Source organism: Erythrolamprus reginae, chromosome 8 (assembly GCF_031021105.1).
Source record: "Erythrolamprus reginae isolate rEryReg1 chromosome 8, rEryReg1.hap1, whole genome shotgun sequence".
Taxonomy (NCBI): Eukaryota; Metazoa; Chordata; class Lepidosauria; order Squamata; family Dipsadidae; genus Erythrolamprus; species Erythrolamprus reginae.
Genome location: NC_091957.1, coordinates 7,311,448 through 7,324,730, shown reverse-complemented (window position 1 = coordinate 7,324,730; position 13,283 = coordinate 7,311,448). Strand labels below are relative to the sequence as shown.

At 41.9% G+C, this 13,283-nt stretch overlaps 1 protein-coding gene across 1 annotated transcript in view; it reads right to left on the bottom strand.

Moving 5' to 3' along the window:
* Positions 1-210: 210 nt before the first annotated feature.
* TMEM268 (transmembrane protein 268) overlaps positions 211-13,283 on the bottom strand; it is a 38,812-nt gene continuing 25,739 nt past the window's right edge. The window contains exons 7-10 of the mRNA XM_070759601.1: positions 11,537-11,647; positions 8,814-8,894; positions 5,374-5,562; positions 211-1,101 (exon numbers count right to left, since the gene is read on the bottom strand). Of these exons, the coding sequence (XP_070615702.1) occupies positions 910-1,101; positions 5,374-5,562; positions 8,814-8,894; positions 11,537-11,647 (573 nt within the window). The 3' untranslated portion in view covers positions 211-909. The remainder of the gene's footprint in view (positions 1,102-5,373; positions 5,563-8,813; positions 8,895-11,536; positions 11,648-13,283) is intronic.

Sequence of the window (13,283 nt, the reverse complement as noted above, 5' to 3'; positions counted from 1 at the left end):
GACAAGTGGGAATACAATCGAGGAATAAGGGGTTTCCTAGAAATTGATTCACCGGCTATGAATCACTCCACGTGTCTTTTAAGTCAGAGGAGTTGATCTGAGGAAGACACCGCAACAGCTTTAAAATTTCAGTCCACAACGCTGTTCCTTGAGTTTCCAGAATCCAGCTAAAAAAGATGTTTGTTCATTCCTGGGGAAATTCATTCATTCTTTCTTTCTTTCTTTCTTTCCTTCTTTCTTTCTTTCCTTCCTTCCTTCTTTCTTTCCTTCTTTCTTTCCTTCCCTCCCTACATTCTTTCCTTCCTTCCATCCTTTTCTTTCTTTCCCTTCAATTCTCCTTTCTTTACCTACTTTCTTTTTCTTCCTTTTTTCCTTTTCCTACTTTTTTCTTTTCCTTCCTTCTTTCCTTCTCTCTATTTATTTGTTTGTCTGTTTCCCTTCGTTCCTTCTTTCTCTTTCTACTCTCTTTCTTTCTTTCTTTCTTTCTTTCTTTTGCTTTCTATCCCTTCATTCCTCCTTTCTCTTCTTCTTATTTCTCTATTTTTTCTTTCTTCCCATCTCTCTTTCATTCCTTCTCTTTCTCTCTCTTTCTTTCTTCCTTCCTTCCGTCCTTCCTTCCTTCCTTCCTTTCTTTTCTTCCCAGCACTGATACGGCTGCCAACTCATTGTCACGACTCTGCGCAACCAACAAGGTATGACAATCCAAAGAGTAGAGAAACAATACATCACTCAGCCGTAGAGCCTGGTCCAAATATAATGTATAATCTCTCCCCAGAACAAGGCGCAGACATTTCCCCCAAAAAAATATTTTTAGGCATGGTTCTTTTGTATAGAGAACAATGCAAACAGTTCTTCATTTTCTCAGATTTCTGGTTTCTTCAGTGTTTTCACGATTGAAAGCCTTGGCTGCTAACACAATGTCCACCTTTGTTGGAATCCAGAGAATTCTTTCCCCAGCAGTGTAGTTTTTACAAACTGGCAAAGACAAGGCTTCTGGCCAATAGTTTTATGCTGCTCCGTATGGACCTCTGGAAGCTGACCACTGACTAAGAGCCTGACGTAGTAGCTGCTGAAAACCGTCAAGAGCTGATGGGCCATTGCCTGAAACAAGACAAGGAGTCAACATTAATGGAGGAAGTCGATTCTATTCTGGTCCAGCAGAAAACCCTGGAGGCTGAAACCTCAGCCTTAACCCAACAGCCACAAATGAAAGAAAAATCCATTCTTGTGCACAACCCCAACTCCAGCTTAAAAGTCAAGGGTTTTTATTCCAATGTCCTTTTGGTCCCAGCTAATTTCTTGCCTGCCTGGAATTTAGCCACGTTCTCTTTATTATTATTTTTAATCACATTAGTTCGTGTCAATCGATGTTTACAGTTTGTCATTTCAATTTGATGTTATGATTTGTGATGTAGGTTGCTAGTATTTTATTTTATTTTTTTCATTTGTCCAATACACAATACATATGGAAGAGAATAGACATGAAGTGATATATATAAAGATAATATGTAAAAATAGAGGAGAAGATATATGAAAGGAAGAAAATATATATGATATATGAGAGAAAGGAAAGACAATTGGACAGGGGACGAAAGGCACACCAGTGCACTTATGTGCGCCCCTTACTGGCCTCTTAGGAACCTGGAGAGGTCAATCGTGGAGAGTCTAAGGGAGAAATGGTTGGAAACTGAACAAAGAGAAATTCAACCTAGAAATAAGGAGGAATTTTCGGACGGTGAGAACCATCAACCAATGGGGGGAAAAGTTGCCTTCTACAGCTTCATCCCTGGAAGCTTTCAAGAAAAAACTGGACAGCCATTTATCAGAAACGGCATAGGGCCATGGCACACATGTTTTTCAAGTTTCAAGTTTTATTGGATTTATATGCCGCCCCTCTCCGAAAACTCGGGGCGGCTAACAGCAATCATAAACAGTATACAATAATAATCCAATACTAAAAGCGAATTAAAAATCCCTTAATATACAAAACCAAACATACATACAAACATACCATGCATACAATTGTAACGGCCTAGGGGGAGAAGAAATCTTAATTCCCCCATGCCTGGCGGCAGAGGTGGGTTTTAAGTAGTTTACGAAAGGTGGGGGCAATTCTAATCTCGGGGGGGAGTTGCTTCCAGAGGACCGGGGCCACCACAGAGAAGGCTCTTCCCCTGGGTCCCGTCAAGCGGCATTGTTTAGTTGACGGGACCCGGAGAAGACCCACTCTGTGGGACCTAACTGGTCGCTAGGATTCGTGCAGCAGAAGGCGGTCCCTGAGATAATCTGGTACGGTGCCATGAAGGGCTTTATAGGTCATAACCAACACTTTGAATTGTGACCGGAAACTGATCGGCAACCAATGCAGACTGCGGAGTGTTGGTGTGACGTGGGCATATTTGGGGAAGCCCATGATTGCTCTCGCAGCTGCATTCTGCACGATCTGAAGTTTCCGAACACTTTTCAAAGGTAGCCCCATGTAGAGAGCGTTACAGTAGTCGAGCCTCAAGGTGATGAGGGCAGGAGTGACTGTGAGCAGTGACTCCCGGTCCAAGTAGGGCCGCAACTGATGCACCAGGCAAACCTGGGCAAACGCCCCCCTCGCCACAGCTGAAAGATGTTTCTCTAATGTGAGCTGTGGATCGAGGAGGACGCCCAAGTTGTGGAACCTCTCTTAGGGGGTCAATGATTCTCCCCCCAGGGTAATGGACGGAGAGATGGAATTGTCCTTGGGAGGCAAGACCCACAGCCACTCCGTCTTGTCTGGGTTGAGTCTGAGTTTGTTGACACCCATCCAGGCCCCAACAGCCCCCAGGCAACTTGTTTGGCAACTCACTTGTTGCAATGGGGTCACCTTTTCCTCTTTTGTGACTTTCTGGCAAGCAAGAGTGAATGGAAAAGCCAGATTTACTTAACAACTTCGTTAGAAACATAGAAGATGGACAGCAGAAAAAGACCATCTAGTCTGCCCTTATATTATTTCCTGTATTTTATCTTAGGATGGATGGATGTTTATCCCAGGCATGTTTAAATTCAATTACTGTGGATTGACCAACCATGTCTGCTGGAAGTTTGTTCCAAGCATCTACTACTCTTTGTATCACTTCTATCACTTCCACTGCTTTGCTGACACATGCTACAGGCAGGGGTGGGCAGCAGGCAGGAAGGGGTGGAGGTGTGTTTGGACCCTTCCAATTCTGTTCATCTGTTCAAAAAAAGACTCAGCGCTATGCATCAGTCACGCTGCTCGGGGATCGCGGGGCCAGTTTGGAGTAACAAAAGGCCTGTTCAAAACAGGAGTTGACTTACAGGGGATTCCAGCCGAGTCATGCTGATATCCTCCAGAGGCTCAGGGTTTGGGGTGTTTTTTTTTTCAAAAACAATCGCTGTTGCAAAACTCCTGCGCAACCACATGTCACATGCTTCGTTTCCTAAGAAGGTTCTCTCCCCAGGAAGCAATCACAAGTGCGGTTCCTCCTGGGAATGAGTCAGCAAAGCACAGCCCAAGCACTGTAGGTTGTAATTCATGTATCCCCTTTTTGGCTAGTAGGATTTATGTGTGGTTAGGATTGGGTAGTATTGACTGTTTTTTTAAATGATTGTGGGTTTTTAGCTTTAGTTTGAGTTATTGGATTTGTACTGCATTGTTTATCGTTGTTGTGAGCCGCACCCGAGTCTTCGGAGAAGGGTGGCATACAAATCTAATTAATAATAATAGAATAGAATAGAATAGAATTTTTATTGGCCAAGTGTGATTGGACACACAAGGAATTTGTCTTGGTGCCTATGCTCTCAACGTACATAAAATAAAATATACATTTGTCAAGAATCATGTGGTACAACACTTAATGATTGTCATAGGGGTCAAATAAGCAATGAAGAAGCAATATTAATAAAAATCTTAGGATATAAGCAACATGTTACAGTCATACAGTCAACATGGGAGGAAATGGGTGATAGGAATGATGAGAAAAACTAGTAGAATAGAAGTGCAGATTTAGTAGAAAGCCTGACAGTGTTGAGGGAATTATTTGTTTAGCAGAGTGATGGCGTTTGGGAAAAAACTGTTCTTGTGTCTAGTTGTCTTGGTGTGCAGTGCTCTGTAGCGACGTTTTGAGGGTAGGAGTTGAAACAATTTGTGTCCAGGATGTGAGGGGTCAGTAAATATTTTACCCGCCCTCTTTTTGACTCGTACAGTATACAGGTCCTCAATGGAAGGCAGATTGGCAGCAATTGTTTTTTCTGCCACAATAATAATAATAATAATTATAATAGCAATAATAATAATAGTAATAATAATAATAGCAATAATAATAATAGCAATAATAATAATAGCAATAATAATAATAGCAATAATAATAATAGCAATAATAATAATAGCAATAATAATAATAGCAATAATAATAATAGCAATAACAATAAATTATTATGATTATGATTGTGATTGTGATTGCGAATGTGATTATGATTATGATTATTGTTATGGGAATTATTATTATGCAATGGGAACTGCAGTTTAATGTTTCCAAATGTAAAATAATGCACTTGGGGAAAAAGAATCCTCAATCTGAGTATTGCATTGGCAGTTCTGTGTTAGCAAAAACGTCAGAAGAGAAGGATTTAGGGGTAGTGATTTCTGACAGTCTCAAAATGGGTGAACAGTGCGGTCAGGCGGTAGGGAAAGCAAGTAGGATGCTTGGCTGCATAGCTAGAGGTATAACAAGCAGGAAGAGGGTGATTGTGATCCCCTTATATAGAGCACTGGTGAGATCACATTTGGAGTACTGTGTTCAGTTCAGGAGACCTCACCTACAAAAAGATATTGACAAAATTGAACGGGTCCAAAGACGGGCGACAAGAATGGTGGAAGGCCTTAAGCATAAAACGTATCAGGAAAGACTCAATGAACTCAATCTGTATAGTCTGGAGGACAGAAGGAAAAAGGGGGGACACGATCGAAACATTTAAATATGTTAAAGGGTTAAATAAGGTTCAGGAGGGAAGTGTTTTTAATAGGAAAGTGAACACAAGAACAAGGGGACACAATCTGAAGTTAGTTGGGGGAAAGATCAAAAGCAACATGAGAAAATATTATTTCACTGAAAGAGTAGTAGATCCTTGGAACAAACTTCCAGCAGACGTGGTTGGTAAATGCACAGGAACTGAATTTAAACATGCCTGGGATAAACATAGATCCGTCCTAAGATAAAAATACAGGAAATAGTATAAGGGCAGACTAGATGTACCATGAGGTCTTTTTCTGCCGTCAGTCTTCTATGTTTCTATTATTATTATTATTATTATTATTATTATTATTATTATTATTATTATTATTATTATTATTATTATTACTATTACTATTATTATCCTTACCTCCGGCTTCCTGTCTGGGACAAGATGGAGGAATTCTCGGCACGCCAAGAAATCCTTGCTGCCCTTCTTCGTGGTCTCCGGCAAGAGTGAAGATTCTTCCAAACAATCACTCCGTTGGTTTTCCCATGTTGGCAGGATAGGTGTCTCGACTACAATGCCCAAGTCTTCCAGACTGCGCTTCAGAGCTGACTGGCAACGAAGACCATGCTTTATTTTAGAGAAAGCAATATAGGAGAGCGACAAATCCACAAAATGGACAATGCAATATTGGTGTAGGTACAGGGTGGACCACATTCAATTTGAAATTATAGATAAAAGGATAAATTCGGATAATGAAACTGAGCTGGGACAACTGATGGGACGGTGGGACAAGGCAAGACAATATATGACGAGCAGAATCCGAGACCAAGCTGCAAGAAATAAATTGGAATCTGTTCTGTCTGGGTCCCCCCAGACGCCAACACCAACCAAAAAGAGTAACCAGACACACTGGTAAAAAGCAAAGGCAGTTTATATACTGGAAAGCAAACACAGGTAACAAAAACTGTTCTTACAGACAGGAACACGATGAAGCTTCACAGAGGTTTCACGAAGGCCAGGCAATAAAACAGGATTCTTGCTGGCAAAAACAACACTGGAGATAATAAAACCCACGCCTCCCCCAAGTCTTCCAGACTTCTAGGCCACAAGCCAAGATCAGAGACGCCAAGAATCGAAGCAAGGTCACAGGACTCCCAGTTGATAACTCTCCACAAGACTGTAAGGGCGGGCCTGCCTTTTCAACCCTGCTGAGGAGAACCAGACCCAAACCCAGCTGTTGCCAATTCAGGGATGGAAATACCTTTCTAATTGGCCCCGTCTTTGAGCTGCTCGTCGCTGCCTCATGTCTATTATAGCCTGTGCGTCTTCATCCAATGAATCCAGGCTACTAGCTGGGGAGAGGCCCCCACCGGGGGTCTCGGGCTGCTCTCCCTCCTCCTCCTCCTGACGTTCCTCTCCCCCGTCTGCCTGGTCCTCCCCCTCCTGTTCACTGTCCTCCTCCTCTGGGCATGGATCCGGCAGAGATCCAGCCGGTCCCTGAGGAGCCTCAGGCTGAATCACAACAGTGGACTATACAAGAAACACCCCCGATTTGGTGGTGGGGAATGTGTGTGTTTCTGGGTGGTGGGTACAATTCACTATGCACTGTTTTATGTTGTGTGATATAAAATTTGTTAAAAATTAATTTTAAAAAATTATTAAAAAAAATAAAAAAGAGAGCAACAAATCCAAAGCAAAGGGATCAAGCCTGAAAAAATCTCTTTTCAGATTTCGTTTCCTCTGGATGTCTGTGCATTTGAACCACTTTTGAATCCTGGAAACTACCTGGACTTATTCCTGCTGTTTTCTTAACGAATGATGGTGTGATGCTATGACTAGACAGCACTGGTCCAAGGTCACACACCTGACTTTCTGACTACATTTGGACAAGAACTCCCATTTTCTAACCTGATGCCTTTAACCACCAAGCTTAATCTCGGTGCTGCAGTGGTTAGTCTTAGCCTCGGTGGTGCAGTGGTTAGAGTGGAGTACAGTGTTCCCTCGATTTTTGCAGGTTTGAACTTTGTGAATAGCCTATATCACGGTTTTTCAAAAAATATTAATTAAAAAATACTTTGCGTTTTTTTCCCCATACGACGGGTTTTATTTATTTATTTATTTATTTATTTATTTATTTATTCATTCATTCATTCATACATACATTCATTCATTCATTCATTCATTCATTCATTTATTTATTGGATTTGTATGCCGCCCCTCTCCGGAGCCTCGGAGCGGCTAACAGCAACAATAAAACAGTGTGCAATAGTAATCTAAAATTAAAAACGATTAAAAACCCATTAATATAAAACCCAAACATACATACATACATACCATGCATAGAATTGTAAGGCCTAGAGGGAAAGAGGATCTCAATTACCCCATGCCTGACGGCAGAGGTGGGTTTTAAGTAGCTTGCGAAAGGCAAGGAGGGTGGGGGCAATTCTAATCTCTGGGGTGAGTTGGATCCAGAGGGCCGGGGCCGCCACAGAGAAGGCTCTTCCCCTGGGTCCTGCCAAGCAACATTGTTTAGTTGACGGGACCCGAAGAAGATCCACTCTGTGGGACCCAACTGGTCGCTGGGATTCGTGCAGCAGAAAGCAGTCCCTGAGATAATCTGGTCCGGTGCCATGAAGGGCTTTATAGGTCATAACCAACACTTTTCCTGCCCGATGATGTCATACATCATGGCCAAACTAATAATTTATGCAAATAAATAACAAAAAAAATATTGTTAATAAATAATTATGTTTATAAATATCAGGATCACTAAGTGTCTTATTCAATGGTGAGTACCAGTAATAATGGTGAGTAAATGATTGTAAAAGGGAATGAGAAATGGTAATTTAGGGGTTTAAAGTGTTAAGGGATGGCTTGTGATACTGTCCATGGCCGAAAATTGTGTATTTACTTCTGCATCTCTACTTTGCGGAAATTCGAATTTCGCGGTCGGTCTCGGAACGCATCCCCCACGAAAATCAAGGGAACACTGTATTGCGAGCTACTTCTGCTGATCACCCGATGCCAGCAGTTTGGCAGACCGAATCTCAGTAGGCAAAGCAGCAAGGGCAAAGCAGCAAAGCAGCCAATAACGAAAGCACATTCCAGCTATCTCTCTCTCAAGGACGTCTCTCAGTGGTACCCACAGCAGCTGGAGGGGAGTGATCTCTACAACCAGGGAAATGGCTCCATTTGCAAATGTGACAGATGACACATCCTAGGGAGGGGAGGGGGGAAACAGGGTCAAGTCTCGGATGTAAATTACGGTATTATTAAACAGCCTCTATGGTGCAATTGTTAGAGTGCAGTACTGCAAGCTACTTCTGCTGATCACCGGCTGCCAGCAGTTTGGCAGATCGAATCTCAGTAGGCTCAAAGTTGACTCAACCTTCCATCCTTCTGAGGTCGTTGGAATGAGGACCCAGATTGTTGGGGGCAATTATGCTGATTCTCTGTAAACCACTTAGAGAGGGCTGTAAAGCACTGTGAAGCGGTACATAAGTCCAAATGCTATTGCTATTGCAAATAGTGTGAGGTCAGAGTTGGCGTCACATGGAACATGGGAACGTGAAGCTCCTAATAAATAACAGAAATATTGGATTTCCTTTGATGCTTAGCTTGAGGCTCATGATTTAATTAGGGCATGGGAACCCTGAAAGTTATTTTCATTTTTTGAAGTTTCGGGAAGTTTCTGGGTATAGGAAGGAGAGTTATCATTTTCATCTGATGCAGTAAGGCATCCAAATGTTATGTATTTCTCTGACAACGCAATTAACTGAATAGGAATGCATTTTGGGCGCCTTCTTTTCTCGACCACGCACTTTTGACGGTAAAAGGGAAGAAATAGCCAAACGACTTACTTCCTGGTTTCTCTCCAGTGAGGCCAGAGAGTCTGTCAGAGACTGAAGGCAGGGTCCCACATCAAAACGAACAAACCACAACTGAATGAGAAGGGAGGGAGGGAGATAAACAAGAAAGCATCTGGATCGAGAGGATATTGAAACCATTGACTTAAAACCTAAAATATTCTTACTAGGCAGGTTGCCAGGAAAATGCAACAAGAAACATATTTAATTATACATATAAGGACTGCTGCCAGAATAGTGTAGGCACAAAAGTGGAAGCTGAATAGAATACCAACAGAAAAAGTTGTAATAATAATAATAATAATAATAATAATAATAATAATAATAATAATAATAATAATAATGATGATGATGTCGCTTGGCAGGACCCAGGGGAAGAGCCTTCTCGGTGGCGGCCCCGGCCCTCTGGAACCAACTCCCCCCAGAGATTAGAATTGCCCCCACCCTCCTTGCCTTTCGTAAGCTGCTTAAAACCCACCTCTGCCGCCAGGCATGGGGGAATTGAGATGCTCTTTCCCCCTAGGCCTTTACAATTTTATGCATGGTATGTCTGTATGTATGTTTGGTTTTATAATAATGGGTTTTTAAATGTTTTAGTATTGGATTATTATTATATGCTGTTTTATTACTGTTGTTAGCCGGCCCGAGTCTGGGGAGAGGGGCAGCATACAAATCCAATGAATGAATGAATGAATGAATGAATGAATGAATGAATGAATGAATGAATGAATAAATAAATAAATAAAATAATAATAATGATGATTATTATTAATTAGATTTGCATCCCGTCCATCTCCAAGGACTTGGAGCGGCTCACAACAGTACATAACATACAAATCCAATATTAAAAACAATTTTAAAAACCCTTATAAAAAACAATCATGCAGCCCAAACAAACCATACATAAACTGGAACAGCTAAGGGTATATCAATTTCCCCATGCCTGGTGACCTAGGTGGGTTTTAGGGAATTTTCAGAAGGCAAAGAGGGTGGATGCAGTCTTAATCTCCGGGGGGAGTTGATTCCAGAGGGCCGGGACCGCCACAGAGAAGGCTGGGTCCCACCAGACAACATTGTTTTGTCGACGTGGCCCGGGGAAGGCCGACTCTGTGGGACCTAATCGGTTGCTGGGATTAAAGAAGTTTATGGACTATCTTATTATTTTTCATATAAAAGATCTTATGAATATATTGTTATGCATTGAAGATATATGTGGTTTTATGTATGTATGTTTTTAAAGTTGGGAAAAAAATAAAAAAAATCTTTAAAAAAATAAAGAAAGCATCTGGGAAAATCAGCTGTCCTGCTTCAGTGGTCAGAACCTTCCTGCAACTGTTTGCATTACACATATGTGAAATTTTTTACCATTTGTGTAAAAGAAGTGACTCAAGGTCCAGAACTTCACACAGCCCTTCAAAGCCTGATATCTTATCTTTAGAAACTGGAGTCCTTGTTGCAAAATTATAATGTTTCGTGGGATAGATGGAGAGAAATGGCTTGAAAAACACGTCTTGTCACAACATTCATTCATTCATTCATTCATTCATTCATTCATTCATTCATTTATTGGATTTGTATGCCACCCCTCTCTGGAGACTCGGGGTGGCTAACAGCAATAATAAGACAGCGTACAATAATAATCCAATACTAAAAATGATTAAAACCCCATTAATATAAAAACCAGACATACATACAGACATACCATGCATAAAATTGTAAAGGTCTAGGGGGAACAATGCTACGATCCTGCGAGTTCCTGGCCAAACACCAGGTGCCAACGCTGCCCCATCCCCCCTATAGTCCTGACATCGCCCCAGCAGACTTCTTGTTCCCAGCCCTGAAAGGAACCCATTTTTCATCCATAGAAGAGGTCCAATCAACCGTGACAAAGATTTTGCGAGAGGTCTCCAAAGACACCTTCCAGGGCACAGACCGGTCATGGCAGAGTCGCTGGTAAAAAATGTGTAGAGGCCCAAGGGCAGTACTTTGAAGAATTTTAAGTGTTTGTGCAAATCTGTTCAATAAATTACTTTAAAAAAAATAATTGGATTACTTTTCGAACGCACCCTGTAGGTAGGTTGGGTGGGTGGGTGGGTGGGTGGGTGGGTGGGTGGATGGATGGATGGATAGATAGATAGATAGATAGATAGATAGATAGATAGATAGATAGATAGATAGATAGATAGATAGATAGATAGATAGATAGATAGATAGATAGAGTGCTGTACTGCAGGCCACTGAAGCTGACTGTAGATCTGAAGGTCAGCGGTTCAGATCTCATCACTGGCTCAAGGTTGACTCAGCCTTCCATCCTTCCGAGGTTGGTAAAATGAGGAACCGGATTGTGGGGGCAATATGCTGGCTCTGTTAAAAAGTGCTATTGCTAACATGTTGTAAGCCGCCCTGAGTCTAACGAGAAGGGCGGCATAAAAATTGAATAGATAGATAGATAGATAGATAGATAGATAGATAGATAGATAGATAGATAGATAGATAGATAGATAGAGTCTATATTCTATATACATTGTATATTTAGATTGTATATTCTATAATTGTATTATATAATTCTATAATTCCCTGTTCAATTAATCAGTAGAACGACTTGCGTTCAGAAGCTATGGGAGCCCCATCACTGGGATGTTTTTAAGAAGAGATTGGATAACCATTGGTCTGGTCTACTCTTCTGCTAGGAAAATTCCCCTTCCAGGAAAACATACCTGTGGGACCGCACAGTTTTTCTCCGGAATATTTGTCATCCCTACCACGAATCCAAGTTTCATGAAGGCTTCATTGGCAGCCATTAGCCTCATGTCTGTATTCACGTTCATCTGGTAAAGAGAAGGAAAAGCAAGAAGAGGGGAAGAATTGAGCTGTGGCTACAAAACCAGGATTTGAAGAGATGGAAGATGCTTGAAGGACATCTGGCTTGGGGCGATCAACCAGTGGGACAGAACATGCCTGCAGTGGTTGTGAGAGCTCCAGCACTTGAGACTTTCAAGAGGAGACCGGACGACCATTTGTCCAAAATGGTGTAGGGTCTTCTGCTTGAGCAGTGGGTTGGACTAGATGACCTACAAGGTGTTGTGGTTGGCTCTGGGCCAGCTTCTGCAATGGGGAGTTTGGACGTTGCTTCAGGGGAATTCTCAGGTTCACAGAGATGGGTGTTATTGCCAGCAGATTCTGATAGTGAAGATTCATTGCCGAGGTCAGACGGTGGGGGAGGAGAATCAGACGGAGAGATTGGTGCAGCCAGCCCATCAGTTAATGCTCCCATTAGTGAGACGTCAGACTCGGAGATGGATCCGCTGGTAGATGCCCATATGCACAGGCTCATGGCAAGAAGGGACCAGCTGCGCAGGTATCGTCGAAGATAAGGGAGAACACCTGTTGCTGAGGCAATTAGGTTAACGGGTTTGGTGATAAATGACGGGTGTTGGGGAGTGCACGTGTGGGCGTTTATCCGTTTGGAGAAAGAGCATTGCTAATGTTTGGATTCTTCCAGGACTTCTACTGACTTTTTGGACACTTCACTGTTAACTAACTCTTGTGGACTCATAGTAGGGGGTGGCTGTGAGGATGCACAGCTGCCTTAATTGCTTGGGGGGGGGGTTTGCTTTTGGCCGCATTCCAGGACTGTTATCTGGGTGAGAGAAATTTGGCTCTTTTTAAAAGTGTGTGCTTTCAAAACTGTTTTGGATAAACTATTTTCATTTCTTCTGGGCCTGTGTGTTTGAATTTGCATTCCTAACTCACTAGGGGCCATTAGCAAAGATCCTGGCATAACACAAGGTCCCTTCCAACTCTAATAATCAAAATTGAAATCTAATGGATATGTGCATTTTGTTTTTCTTGGATCAAATGACTTCACCTTTATGCCGGTATACCTTTGATGGTAACATGTTTGCTAACATGTTGTAAGCCGCCCTGAGTCTAAGGAGAAGGGCAGCATAAAAATCAAATAGATAGATAGATAGATAGATAGATAGATAGATAGATAGATAGATAAATATAGAAAGAAAGAAAGAAAGAAAGAAAGAAAGAAAGAGGGAAGGAGGGCAGATGGGCAGGCAAGGAAGGAAGGAAGGAAAGAAGGAAAGAAAGAAAGAAAGATAGAAAGAAAGAAAGAAAGAAAGAAAGAGGGAGGGCAGGAAGGAAGGAAGGGACGGAGGAAGGAAGAGGAAGAAGGGATGGAGGGAAGGAAGGAGAAAGAGGAGGGAAGAATGAAGGGAAGGAAGAAAAGTGAAATAGTCCAAGAGAAAATTAAAGCTGCTGCTTTATGACTGAATGAAATTGGTATTTTGAATAAAAACTGATTTGCATCCATTTAATACATAAATATATTTACACACACACACACAAGCTCACAATGGCACTGCTATTCTGACATAACCCTAACTTGGCACATAAAAGAGTACAGGCCTAGGGCAAGGACGGAGACAGGCAGAGAGGGTGGCATACAAATCC